The 13,322-nt window shown below is 42.4% G+C and overlaps 1 protein-coding gene and 1 long non-coding RNA gene across 2 annotated transcripts in view; one reads left to right on the top strand and one right to left on the bottom strand.

Annotated features, from left to right (window-relative positions):
* LOC140724832 (sodium/potassium/calcium exchanger 4-like) overlaps positions 1-13,322 on the top strand; it is a 334,703-nt gene that overhangs the window by 235,663 nt on the left and 85,718 nt on the right. The window contains exon 7 of the mRNA XM_073039498.1: positions 5,069-5,143. Within this exon, the coding sequence (XP_072895599.1) occupies positions 5,069-5,143 (75 nt within the window). The remainder of the gene's footprint in view (positions 1-5,068; positions 5,144-13,322) is intronic.
* LOC140724833 (uncharacterized) overlaps positions 1-13,322 on the bottom strand; it is an 88,789-nt gene that overhangs the window by 18,376 nt on the left and 57,091 nt on the right. The window lies entirely within an intron of this gene.

The raw sequence follows: 13,322 nt of genomic DNA, 5'->3' as shown, positions 1-13,322 counted from the left end.
CCCATTCCCAATCTGGCATGACATGGCCTCCTCTACTTCTGCAAAGAGGCCACAACCAGGTTGTAGGAGCAACAACTTATATTCTGTTTGGGTAGCCTCCAACCTGATGGCATGAACAGTGATTTATTGAACTTCCAGTAATTGCTGGCCCCACTCCTTGACCATTCCCTCATTCCTGTTTCCTGCTCTCACTCTCTTTACCTGCCCATCACCTCCTCTGGTGCTCCTCCCCTTTCCCTTTCCTCTGTGGTCCTATCAGATTCCCCCTTTATCTCTTTCTCCAATCACTTCCCAGCTCTTCACCCCTCTCCCTCTCCCAGTTTCCCAGTTTCACCTATCACCTACCACCTTGTACTTCCTCCTCCCTCTCCTCACCTTCCTACGCTGACATCTCATTTTGCTTTCCAGTCCTGATGAAGGGTCTCAGCCTGAAATGTCCATGGACACTGCCTGGGGGGGGGGGGAGGAGGGAGGGCGGGGGGGGGTGGAGTGAGTGTGTGTGTGTGTGTGTGTGTGTGTGTGTGTGTGTGTGTGTGTGTGTGTGTGTGTGTGTGTGTGTGTGTGTGTGTGTGTGTGTGTTGCTTGGACTGACAGTATCTGCAGATTTTCTTGTGTTTATGTGTGTGTGTTACATATGGAGTTTGATAATTGGTTTATTATTGTCATATGTACTGAGGTTCAGTGATAAACTGTTTTACATGCCATCCGTAACAGTTCATTTCACTGTATCAGTACATCAAGGTAGTATAGGGAAAAATTAATAGTAGAACACAGAATACAGTGATACAGTTAAATGAAAGTGCAACACAAGCCTGGCATGATGAGGTCGATTGTGAGGTTAAGGATTTATTTTTATCAGATAGTCTTATAACAGGGGGATTGAAGTTGTTCTTGTGCCGGGTGTTATATTCTTTAAGGGATTTGTATCTTCCACCCAATGAGAAAGAGAAGAGAGAAAGGACAACAATTAAGCAAGATCTTCCCAAGTGGTGCAGTTGTAATGAGGGCCTGAGTATCCCATCCCTGATCCTGATCCCTCTGTTTTGTATCAGTCACTCTCCTGGATCCCCACAAACAACGGGTGAAATTGGACAGAGCAGTTGAAAGATGCAGTCTGATGTCATGCACAGAGTGATGTGCACTGGGACAGGATTTGTATGTTGTTCCCATCAGGAGCTGTGACAGATCTCCCAGCTAGTGCTTCGTTGCCATGCTGATCTGGGAAGTGAGAGAATGCTCACAGAGCTCTCTCCGTGACAATCACAGTGCAATGGCAGGAGGGCTGCCGTACGGGCGAGGAGACACACAGAGAAGGGCTGACATCAGCCATTCCGATGAAGGGTCTTGACCCGAAATGTCATCTGCCCATTTCCCTCCACAGATCCTCCAACAATATTATGTTTACTTCGACATTGCAAGTATGTAAGCAGCCTACTAACATTAGATATGATGCGGTCCTGTCTAATCCCAAGGCAATGCACGGAGCGGGCTGGTCAGAGGGACAGTGTCTACGATTTGTAGTTTGAAAGATGATCTGAGCAGCCTCAGAATAAAATAATGATCCTTTAAAACTGAAATGAGGAGGAATTTCTTCAGCCAGAGGTGCATGAACACACAGAAGGCAGTGGTGGTCAAGTCATTGTGTATATTTAAACCAGAGATTGATAAGTCCTTGACTGGTAAAATGGTTAAGAATTATGTAGAGGAGGAAGAATGGGATTGGAAAGAAAATCAGCCATGATTGAATGGCAAAAAAAGACTCAATGGGCTGAATGGTCTAATTCTGCTCCAGTGTCTTATGTTCTGAACAGAAAAGCTGCAATCAGTGAAGGGAGAACACACAAGTTATTTTGCATAATACTGGCCATTGAACATTGTGGGTGGCAAATGTTGGGTGCAAGACGTTGATGTGACAGTGCAGTCTCTTTGACTGCCATTTCATTTCTGAAACCTATGTAATGCTCTCCTATTCTCTTCTGTAAACAATAAATGTCACACAATTGCACACAAACACTGCAGTTCCTGCTGCAAGTGAAGCACACCTCGGCTGGCATCTTATTCCAAGTACCCACCAGCCTCTGTGTGAGCAACATGCCTCACAAATCCCCTTAATCTCTGCAATTGTTTAAAATATCTGCAATTTTAAAATCCTCTGCAAGGTTCAGCTTCAGATGCTCCAGACGAAGTAGTCCCATCCTATGTATTCTCTCTTATTAACCAAGTCGTCCAGTCCAGGCAACATTTCTGGGAAATCATGAGCTGGGGCAATGTCGCGTTGGGTAAAATCGCCTTCCATAAAATGTGTAGGTACACCAACAGGCCCAGTTTCTATGATATCATGTTCCAAGTTCTCAGTAACTTTACTACCAAAGTACATATACTTATGTCACCATATGCTGTACAACCTTGGGATTCATTTCTTGCAGACATTTACAGGAAAACAGAAATGCAATAGAATTTTATGAAAACTCTACATAAGCAGACAAAGACTAACAAACAACCAATGTGCAAAAGACAAGTTCAAGTTTAACTGTCATTCAACCATATGAAACAGCGTTCCGCTGGGGACAAGGTGCAAAACATAGTGACAACAATCACTCACAGCTCACAGCACATATAGCACCTACAGCTACAATAGCAGAAAGTATGCAGTCACGAAACAAAATAGCCCAAAGGAGTGACGTGGTGTGAAGATTGATGGCACACGGAATGGTGCCCTGGAGCCATGTTTCTGCAGGAACAAGCACACAGCAGTTCCTCCTCACGTGCTAGTGTAACCGCAAACAAACACAATTCAGCTTGTCTTTCACCAAGCAAACACCGGAGAGCAACTCCAGAGGGTTCCTGTTCTGTGGAAGACGTCCTGCCTCGTCCCTGTACCGAAGACGCCGCGCCCCAGTGGCTCCAATGACTACAGGCCGGTGGCATTGACCTCCCACATCATGAAGACCCTGGAGAGACTTGTTCTAGAGCAGCTCCGGCCTATGGTTAGGCCACACTTAGACCCCCTCCAGTTCACCTACCAGCCCCGACTAGGAGTTGAGGATGACATCGTCTACCTGCTGAACCGTGTCTACGCCCACCTGGACAAGCCGGTGAGCACTGTGAGGGTCATGTTTTTTGACTTCTCCTGTGCGTTCAACACCATCCGCCCTGCTCTGCTGGGTGAGAAGCTGACAGTGATGCTTCCCTGGTGTCATGGATTATTGATTACCTGACTGGCAGACCACAGTACGTGCGCTTGCAACACTGTGTGTCAGACAGAGTGGTCAGCAGCACTGGGGCTCCACAGGGGACTGCCCTGTCTCCCTTTCTCTTCACCATCTACACCTCGGACTTCAACTACAACACAGAGTCTTGCCATCTTCAGAAGTTTTCTGATGACTCTGCCATAGTTGGATGCATCAGCAAGGGAGGTGAGGCTGAGTACAGGGCTACGGTGGGAAACTTTGTCACATGGTGTGAGCAGAGTCATCTGCAGCTTAATGTGAAAAAGACTAAGGAGCTGGTGGTGGACCTGAAGAGGGCTAAGGCAACGGTGACCCCTGTTTCCATCCAAGGGGTCAGTGTGGACATGGTGGAGGATTACAAATACCTGGGGATACGCATTGACAATAAACTGGACTGGTCAAAGAACACTGAGGCTGTCTACAAGAAGGGTCAGAGCCGTCTCTATTTCCTGAGGAGACTGAGGTCCTTTAACATCTGCCGGACGATGCTGAGGATGTTCTACGAGTCTGTTGTGGCCAGTGCTATCATGTTTGCTGTTGTGTGCTGGGGCAGCAGGCTGAGGGTAGCAGACACCAACAGGATCAACAAACTCATTCGTAAGGCCAGTGATGTTGTGGGGGTGGAACTGGACTCTCTGACGGTGGTGTCTGAAAAGAGGATGCTGTCCAAGTTGCATGCCATCTTGGACAATGTCTCCCATCCACTCCATAATGTACTGGTTAGGCACAGGAGTACGTTCAGCCAGAGACTCATTCCACCAAGATGCAACACTGGTTCGCCAGTGAACCAGACATGCAGTATTCTGCATTACTAATGGCCAACAGAGTATTGCGGTCACAAGTAAACTGTACAAGACAATCAATTGCGCCGTTTTATGGATCGTATACCGCCTCCACACACTGCCTTCAGTGCCTTCTTCCCTAAGTGCAACAACACAGTATGGAACAAGTCCAGTTCCACCGCTATCTAACAACCCACTAGAGTGGCAGACTTGCAGTATTTGGCATTCTTAATATCCGGCAATGCCTTGCTATCATAAGAAAGATGAACAATAAAGGATGAACAGTTACATTATTGGTTGGAGCTGAAGAGGCCACTGCAACCAAGCCTTCTGCCTTCTTATGGGAATGATCCTGTGACTCTGAAAATAAAAGATAATATTGAGAACACAAGTGGTAAAGAGCGCCTGAATGTGAGTCTATAGGTTGTAGAATCTGTTCAGAGTAGTTGGGAATGAAGTTATCTTCGCTAGTTCAGGAGTCTGATAGATGTAGGATAATAATTGTGCAAGCAACACTTTTCACTGTATCTTTCAAAGTACATGTGATAAATAATTCTGATTCTGAACTTGGTGGTGTAGGACCTAAGGCTTTGGGGTTCTGATTTTCACAACTTACTGCCCATCCCAAATCCTTTGAATCTCTGCAGTCCTTCTGGCGAAGCTGCCTCTGCTGCTCTATTGAGTTTGGAGTTTAGTTATTCCCCTCTCCACCTTTCTCAGCACTTGGTGGCAAGTTTGAGAGAAATTCTGATGAAGTCCTCCCAGTAGGTTGGGTACCTGCTATTTAGGAAGAAGAATAGTATTTGATAAGAACAAAGAATAAAAGAACACAATTATAAAGTGAGACATGGAAACACAGGAGTTTAGGCACTTCTTGTTCTTTGTGTTTTTGCATTTCTCTGAATGTTTGAAGGCTCATGTCATATCAGTACTGGTATGTTGATTGGAAGTGCCAGAGGCACTGAATACAGCTAAGGTAACTGCAGGCGAAAAGAATGAAAAGTTCTCATGAGAAATTCTGTATTCTTCAGTAAATTTACTTTCTGCCTTTTTCAGATTGTATATCTCACTCAGTGGTCTGTGTTCAGAGATTCGCTATACTATACTTTGTCAGTCATTCTGCTTATTGTGGTAAGTGAAAGTCTTTGTTCTACTTCTGGCTAAGTTTTATTTCCCAAAACATAAATGCAAGACATATCACTAATTCCTAACGGCTCTGTCTTATATATTAAGTGTGCCCTATCAATAGTGGTGATATACATCATGGTCCAGGTCTACTTACTGATATCACTGGGATACTGATATGTATAATTCAAATCAAACTAGTACTTCTAGATGAAGTCAAGTGATTGTCTACCATCAGAGGTAACTGAGAATGGGTTTACAAGCCATGTATGCAGGTGTATGTTTTGATTTTATGTCTTATTTAGACTGGGTTCAATATGTTTATTGTACTGATGTTTTATGTAAACGTTCCTTCTTAACGTGATTCTTATAAATCAAGTCACCAGTAAAAGAATCACCAGCAGTGAGTTTTCTTCATCCTTCTGATCTTGGTCCTTGGTTTTCCCCCATATACTCAGTGGCCACTTTATTAGATACAGGAGTGGAACCCGGTGTGCCCTTCTGCTGCTGTAATCCAGGTTCAACGTGTTGCATGTTCATAGTTGTTCTTCTGCACACTACTGTTGTAGCACATGCTTACTTGAGTTCACGACAGCCCTTAACCAGCCTGGCCATTCTCCTCTGACCTCTCTCTTTCACCCTCAGAACTGCTGTTCATTGTTTTATTTGTTTGTTTTTTTTGCACCATTCTATGTAAACGTATGTAAATGTTCATGAAAATCCCAGGAGATTATCAGTTTCTGAGATACTCAAACCACCCCATCTGGCACAAACAATCATCGAAGTCACTCAGTTCACACTGCTTCCCCATTCTATTATTTGGATGAACAATAACTAAACCTCTTGACCATGCTTTTATGCTTTGATTTGCTGCCACATGATTGGCTGATTAGATATTTACACGAACAAGTGGGTGTACAGGTATACCTAATAAAGTGACCTCTGAATGTATCTACTTGTCAAAATTTTATGAAAGTGCAACATTAGTTCACACATTTACACAGATGATACCCTGCTCTGTCTTAATATCATGCCTTGACCCCTCTACTGTTCTACATTATCAGATTCTATATTCATCCTGGCAGAGATTTCCTTCAGCATTCTGACCAGCCTACATTTTGATGTGATCAAAGACTGCACATATAGTAACCCACAAAATGTCTCTCAATGTGCTTACTGATTTGCATTGTTAAGAAAAATATTGATTATAAGTTTCTGAATCTTGTTTCCAAATCCTTCCATCTCCTCATCTGTTCCCATTTCTGAAATCTCTACCACAGAAATAAAGCTTTTGAAGTGACGTGACTACTCTAAATTTGTAATAATTCTTTACAAAATACAACACAGCTGTTTGGCCTTTTCGGCCCTCACCAGTTCCCACAGTAATCTCCTTATTGCCATCCCTCCACTTATGTCTACTGTTCTCAACATCTCCTAATTTAATCTCTAGAGCACTGATGACACCAATGTTCCTGCTTTCATTTGCCAATCTTCTCCATGTTCCCCTAGTTCTCTTTTTTCCCTCTGAAACAAACCTCTAACTCTACCCAAATGACCAGTTCTTTGGTTTTCCCTTCTATGGCTCAGTACCAATTGTTTGATAACATTCTCATGCACTGGTTTGGGACATTTTGATACTGTGAAATCAATGGTTCTTCTATTATTTGCCTTGACCTGCCTGAAATTCGCGTAAGAATTGACAGCATCCGAATATATAAAGCGTGCCACTTCCACTAATGTTCCGGTGCAGTTTATTGAGTGCCATTAGTAATTAGCCTGACAAATCTGCCCAACAAGAAGCTGTTACTGCCAACTGGAAGTCCTCAAAATATCCTTGCTGGCCTTTGTGTGCTCAGTCATGACATTCCTTGGTTCCCTCCATCCTGTTTAGAACTTAGTTATAAACCTTCGTGCATATACACTCAGTGGCCACTCTGATTGGTACACCAGTACCAGTACATCTGCTCGTTAATGCAAAAATCTAATCAGCCAATCATGTGGCAGCAACTCAATACAGAAAGTATGTGGACATGGTACAGAAGTTCAGCTGTTGGTCAGACAAAACATCAGAATGGGGCAGAAATGTGATATAAGTGACTTGCACCGTGGAATGATTGGTGGTGCCAGATGGGGTGGTTTGAGTAACTCAGAAATTGCTGACCTCCTGGGATTTTCATGCACCGCAGTCGCTAGAGTTCACAAAGAATGGTGCAAGAAACAAAATTCACCCAGTAAACGACACGTCTGTGGGCAAAAGTGCCTGGTTATTGGGAGAGGTCAGCAGAGAATGGCCTAACTGGTTCAAGCTGACAGGAAGGCAACATTAAGGCCAGGACCATCAGTTTCCAGGACAGCTCCTTTCACCAGGCCATCAGATTTATCAATGCACATTGATTTGATTGTGTATCTGACTGTACATACAGGTACACAAAACAATTATGTATACAGTCTTAATGTTTGGCCAATATCCTCCCACATTTTCTTTCTTTATTGCTTGTACATTGTGACGGAGACACAACGTAAAGATTTTTACTCCCTTGGATGTAAGAAATAAAATAAATAATAATAATAATAATAATACAGTAACCTGAAATAACCATGCTTTACAAGAGTGGTGTGCGGAAGAGTATCTTTGAATACACAGCACATTGAACCTTGAAGTAAATAGGCTACTTTCAGAAGACCACAAACGTTCACTCAGTTGCCACTTTGTTAGGTACAGGAGGTAAAATGGCCACCAAGTGTTTAGTAGTGGGTGAGTTACAGAGAAGCCTACCCAAGGTTCATTTCGTGTTTCTGAGACTGAGTCTGTAGATCATCCAAAGATCAACATGTCCTGGAGAATTAAAGGTTAATATCTGACAGTTTTGTGGTGCCACAAGAGAAGGCAAAACTTGTAAGATTTTGATGTCTCGGGATTAGCTAAAAAAAATTGCAAGCACTGGGAAGTAACTGACAAAGAAAGCATCAAGCATGAGCTGTTAAAATGCAGTTTCAGTGACCTGTGTAGCAAGGGGATCCATTAAATGTGAAATAGAAAAAAATGTAACAGATGGTTAGTCACATTTTCAAAGGATTTGCGAACAGGTAAGTCAGGAAGACTTCTTGAGAGAAATGTCTGTGAAGAAAACAACATTAGCTGCTTTCAAAAGATTCAGGAACAGATCCATCAGGGAGACTTGTGGTAAAATTAATATCTGAAAAATGAGATGTAGAAAAATGTATAGCTTACAGCAAGAAAGTTCACAGACAGAAGCAGAAATAGAAGACCTCTCACTGTGTACACTTAACTTGGGTAATATACATCAGCATGTACTGTATATGAAAGATGTCTTGTCTGTTTAATCTACTATCAATACAAGTTACTGAGAGCCATAAATAGAAAGTGCTCAAGTAGCAGATGATTGGTAGCCAAGAAGAGCCAGCATAACCCTCTGAACTCTGTGTCAGTAACTAGGTCCTCTGCTGTGTCAGGTTCTACAACACTGCATCGCCAGCTCCCTGCCCTTCTCACTCCTCCACACCCCTAGACCTAACTGAATCACTGTAATACAGGCTGCATCTGGGCAAAGATTTCAACATGCATAGTATTTTTGTAGAGTTGGTTTTACTTCAGCTCGCCATTTTTGAATTTTGCCTTCCTTTTTTGTGCTTATGTACAATATATTGATTAGATTTGGCTTAACAATACATCTTGAGAAATTACTTACCATTGATATATCTGCAGCTTCCTTACCCTGGCATTTCTATAGATGTAGATGAGTGGAAATCATACCCATCTATGGTGATATGATGTAATTGACAGCTATAACCAAATGCACCTGTGCACAACAATCTAGTGTTTAATTCAACATGTTACCAGTCACCTTGTATTTGATTAATTCATGAAAAGGATGATAGCTTGAGAGGAAAAAAATAATAATAAAATTATCATAAATGATCATAGCCAAACTGGAAGAAGTAAACTTAACTAGGAATTTTTGAACTATTTATTGAGTCTGGAATACTTTTATGTAGCTCATCAGGAGATAAAGTGCTTTTCCTTATAGTGGTCCTGTTTTGGTGAAAAGCTTCTACACTGATTGGGCACTTAAAGTCATAGTGTTATAGAGAAGAACAACGCAGAGACAGGCCCTTCAGCCCATCTAGTTCATGCCAGAACCATTAAAACTGCCTACTCCCATCGATCTGTACTGGGAACATAGCCTTCCATACCCCTACCATACATGTAGCTATCCAAACTTCTCTTAAACATTGAAATCAAGGTCGCATGCACCGTTTGTGCTGGCAGCTCGTTCCACACTCTCACAACCCATGAGTTGGCTCGTGGCCAAGCGGTTAAGGCTTTGGGCTGGCGATCTGAAGGTTGTTAGTTCGAGCCTCAGCCGAGGCAGTGTGTGTGTACTTGAGCAAGGCACTTAACCACACACTGCTCCTGCACATTTATAGCCCAGTGGTGGCGGTTGGTCCAGTATGGACAAGACAAGAGCTGCTGAGTGAAGAAGTTTCCCCTCATGCTCCTTAAACTTTTCACCTTTCACCCTTAACCTATGGTTGTAGTCCCACCCACTCTCAGTGGAAAAAGCCCATTTGCATTTACTCCATCTATACATCTCATAATTTTGTATACATCTGAAAAAATCTCCTCTCAATCTTCTACATTCTAAGGAATACAGTCCTAACCTATTCAGTTTTTCCTTATAACTCAGGTCCTCCAGACCCAGCAACATCCTTGTAAATTTTCTCTGTACTCTTTCAACCTTATTTACATCTTTCCTGTAGGTAGGTGACCAAAACTACACACTATATTCCAAATTAGACTTCACCAATGTCTTATGCAACTTCAACCCATCTCCTGTACTCAGTACATTGATTTATGAAGGCCAATGTGCCAAAACCTTTGTTTACGACCCCATCTACCTGTGACATCACTTTCAATAAATTATGGACCTGTATTCCCAGATCATTTTGTTCTACCGCACTCCTCAGTGCCCTACCGTTCACAGTGCAAGACCTAACCTGGCTGGCCCTACTGGTACAAACTCTCACACTTGCCTGCAATAAATTGTATCTTCCATTTGTCAACCCATTTTTCCAGCAGATGCAGATCCCTCTGCAAGCCATGATAGCCTTCCTCATTGTCCACTACATCCCCAACTCTTGGTGTAATCTGCAAACTTGCTGATCCAGTTAACCACATAATCATCCAGATCATTTACATAGGTGACCAACAACAAATAAGTCAACACGGATCTCTACGGCACACCACTATTCACAAGCCTCCAGTCAATCATCTACTACCACTCTCTGGCTTCTCCCACAAAGCCAATACCTAATCCAATTTACTACCTCATCTTGAATGTCAAGTGCCTGAACCATCTTGATGGACCTTCCATGCAGGATCTTGTCAAGGACCCTGCTGAAGTCCATGTAGACAACATCCACTGCTTTGCCTTCATCCACATTCCTGTCAACTTCCTCGAAAAACTCTATAAGATTGGTTGGATATGATCTACCATGCATGAAGCCATGCTGACTACCCTTAATCAGTCTATGTCTATTCGAATACTTATATATCCTGTCCCTTAGAATACCTTCCAATAACCATCCCACAACTGGCGTCAGACTCACCGGCCAATAATTTCCTGATTTATATTTGGAGCCTTTTTTAACAGTGGAACAACAATGCTCCAGTGCTCCAGTACCTCACCTGTTGCTAAGAATGAGTTACGTATCTCTCTAGGGTCTCATTGTTTTCTACACTTGCCTCCCATACGGTCGAAGGGAACACCTTGCCAGGCTCAGGGGATTTATCCACCCTGATTTGCCTCAGGATAGCAAAAGCCTCCTTCTCTGTAATCTGTACAGGATGCATGATGTTGATGCCACTTTGCCTCGCTTCTGTAGACTCTGCGTCCATCTTCTGAGTAAGTACAGATGCAAAGAATTCATTTAAGATCTCCCCCATCTGTTTTGGATCCACAAGTGGATTACCATTCTGGTCCTCCAGAGGACCAATTTTGTCCCTTGCAATCCTTTTGCTCTAATATATCTGTAGAATCCCTCAGGATTCTCCTTTGCCTTGTCTGTTAGTGCAACTTCAGGCCTTCTTTCAGCTCTTCTGATTTCTTTCCTATGTGTTCTCCGGCATTTCTTATACTCCATAAGCACTTCATTTACCTGCCTATACCTGCTCTGCACCTCCATTTTTTCTCTTAACCAGGGCCTCCGTGTTTATGGAAAACCAAGGTTCCCTTCACTTGTTACCTTTACCTTTCATTCTGACTTCTGAATTCAAGCTTTGTATTCTCAAAATTGCTTTTTTAAAGCCCTCTCACTTACCAAGTCCACCTTTGCCAGAAAACAGCCTGCCCCAGTCCACACTTGCCAGATCATCTCTGATACCATCAAAATTGGCCTTTCTTCAATTTAGAATCTCAACCCACAGACCAGACCTATCTTTTTGCATACACACTTTGAAACCAGTGACATTGTGGTCACTAAATGCAAAATGTTCCGCTACACAAAATTCTGTCACCTGGCCAGCCTCATTCCCTGATAGCAAATCCAGTACCGCACACTCTCTCATTGGGACTTCTACATACAGATGAAGGAAACTTTCCTGAACACATTTGACAAACTCTGTCCCATCTAGTCCTTTGATAGTATGGGAGTCCTAGTCAATATGTGGAAAGTTAAAAATCACCTAACATATCAACCTTGTGTTTCTTGCAACAGTCTGCAATCTCTTTACAAATTTGTTCCCTGAAATCATTAGGACTGTTGGGTGGTCTGTAATATAGTCCCATTAATGTCATCATACCTTTCTTATTTCTCAGTTCCACCCATAACGTCTCACTAGACGAGTTCTCCAGTCTATCCTGATGGAGCACTGCTGTGACATTTTCCCTGATTAGCAACATCTTCCCTCCTCCTTTAATACCTCCTGCTCTTTCACATCTAAAACAATGGAACTCCTGCAGCCAAGTCTTGCTAATGGCTACAATGTAATAATTCCAGATGTTGATCCATACCCTGAGCTCATCTGCCTTTCCTACGATACTTCTTGCTTTGTAATATATATGCAGCTCAGGACACCATGCTCAACCTTTTGATCCATGCTCAACTTCTCTGTTTTAATGCAGGGCAAACTAGAGAAAATTCTTCCAGCTTCAAAATTCACATCAGTTTTTTCAGAAGGCCTGTAATTGTCATCCTTACAAATGCTTAGGAGCTAGAAAAGTTACCAGCAGTGATAACTGGCATCTGGGAAAGTAAGATTTTTCTTTTCATGGAAAAAGCCAATGAAGCAGTGGAAGCTACCTCAGTAAATATATTTAAGACAAGGTTGGATAGATTTTTGCATAGTAGGGGAATTAAAGGTTATGGGAAAAAGGCAGGTAAGTGGAGATGAGTCCATGGACAGATCAGCCATGCTCCTATTGAATGGTGAAGTAGGCTCAATGGGCCAGATGGACTACTCCTGCTCCTGCTCCTATTTCTTATGTTCTTAAGTATATTTCATTTCAGTTATCTATTGTCAGTTCCTTCCATAATATATTGTAGTGCCCTAATCATTATAGTGACTAGAGTGAATTATTTTCTGCAGATTCAGAATAGAATGCTTACCCATCTTGGGGAAGAAACTTTTTCTAGAATTTAAAAGACATTATTTCTCCAAAATTATCAATGCTAAATAAAGTTCCACAAATGGAATGGATTTCATAAAAAAAGTTAATTCCACTAAGTTGTAACCGTATGTGTAATATATCCTGCAAGCCCTTAACTAATTCTTTCCATACAGCAGTTTCTCAAAATGGGTGTTAGTCAGATGTATTGATTCATATCAAAGGTTCGAAGGTCATTTATTATCAAAGTATACAACTCCGAAGTTCATCAATTCTCCAAAGAAGAAACCAAGCCATGAAAGACATGAAACCAAGAAAGAAAGAGAAAGGAAAGGCAGTACAATCACCAACCCCCAAATCGCATCTCCCCACAAAAAAATGAACAAAAACAGAACAGCCACATTGACCCCCAAATCCACCTCACGGCACTAAAAACAAACAAAACAGATCAGGCACGTCGACTCCCAAATCCTTCCCCCACACAAAAAAACAAACAAAATGGATTAGGCAGATCGACCCCCAAATCCCCCTACCCCCACAAAAATCAGGCAAAAAAA

The sequence above is a fragment of the Hemitrygon akajei genome, chromosome 3, assembly GCF_048418815.1.
Source record: "Hemitrygon akajei chromosome 3, sHemAka1.3, whole genome shotgun sequence".
Classification (NCBI taxonomy): Eukaryota; Metazoa; Chordata; class Chondrichthyes; order Myliobatiformes; family Dasyatidae; genus Hemitrygon; species Hemitrygon akajei.
Note: the sequence above shows the minus strand (reverse complement) of the source record. Positions and strands in the feature narration are given on the sequence as shown.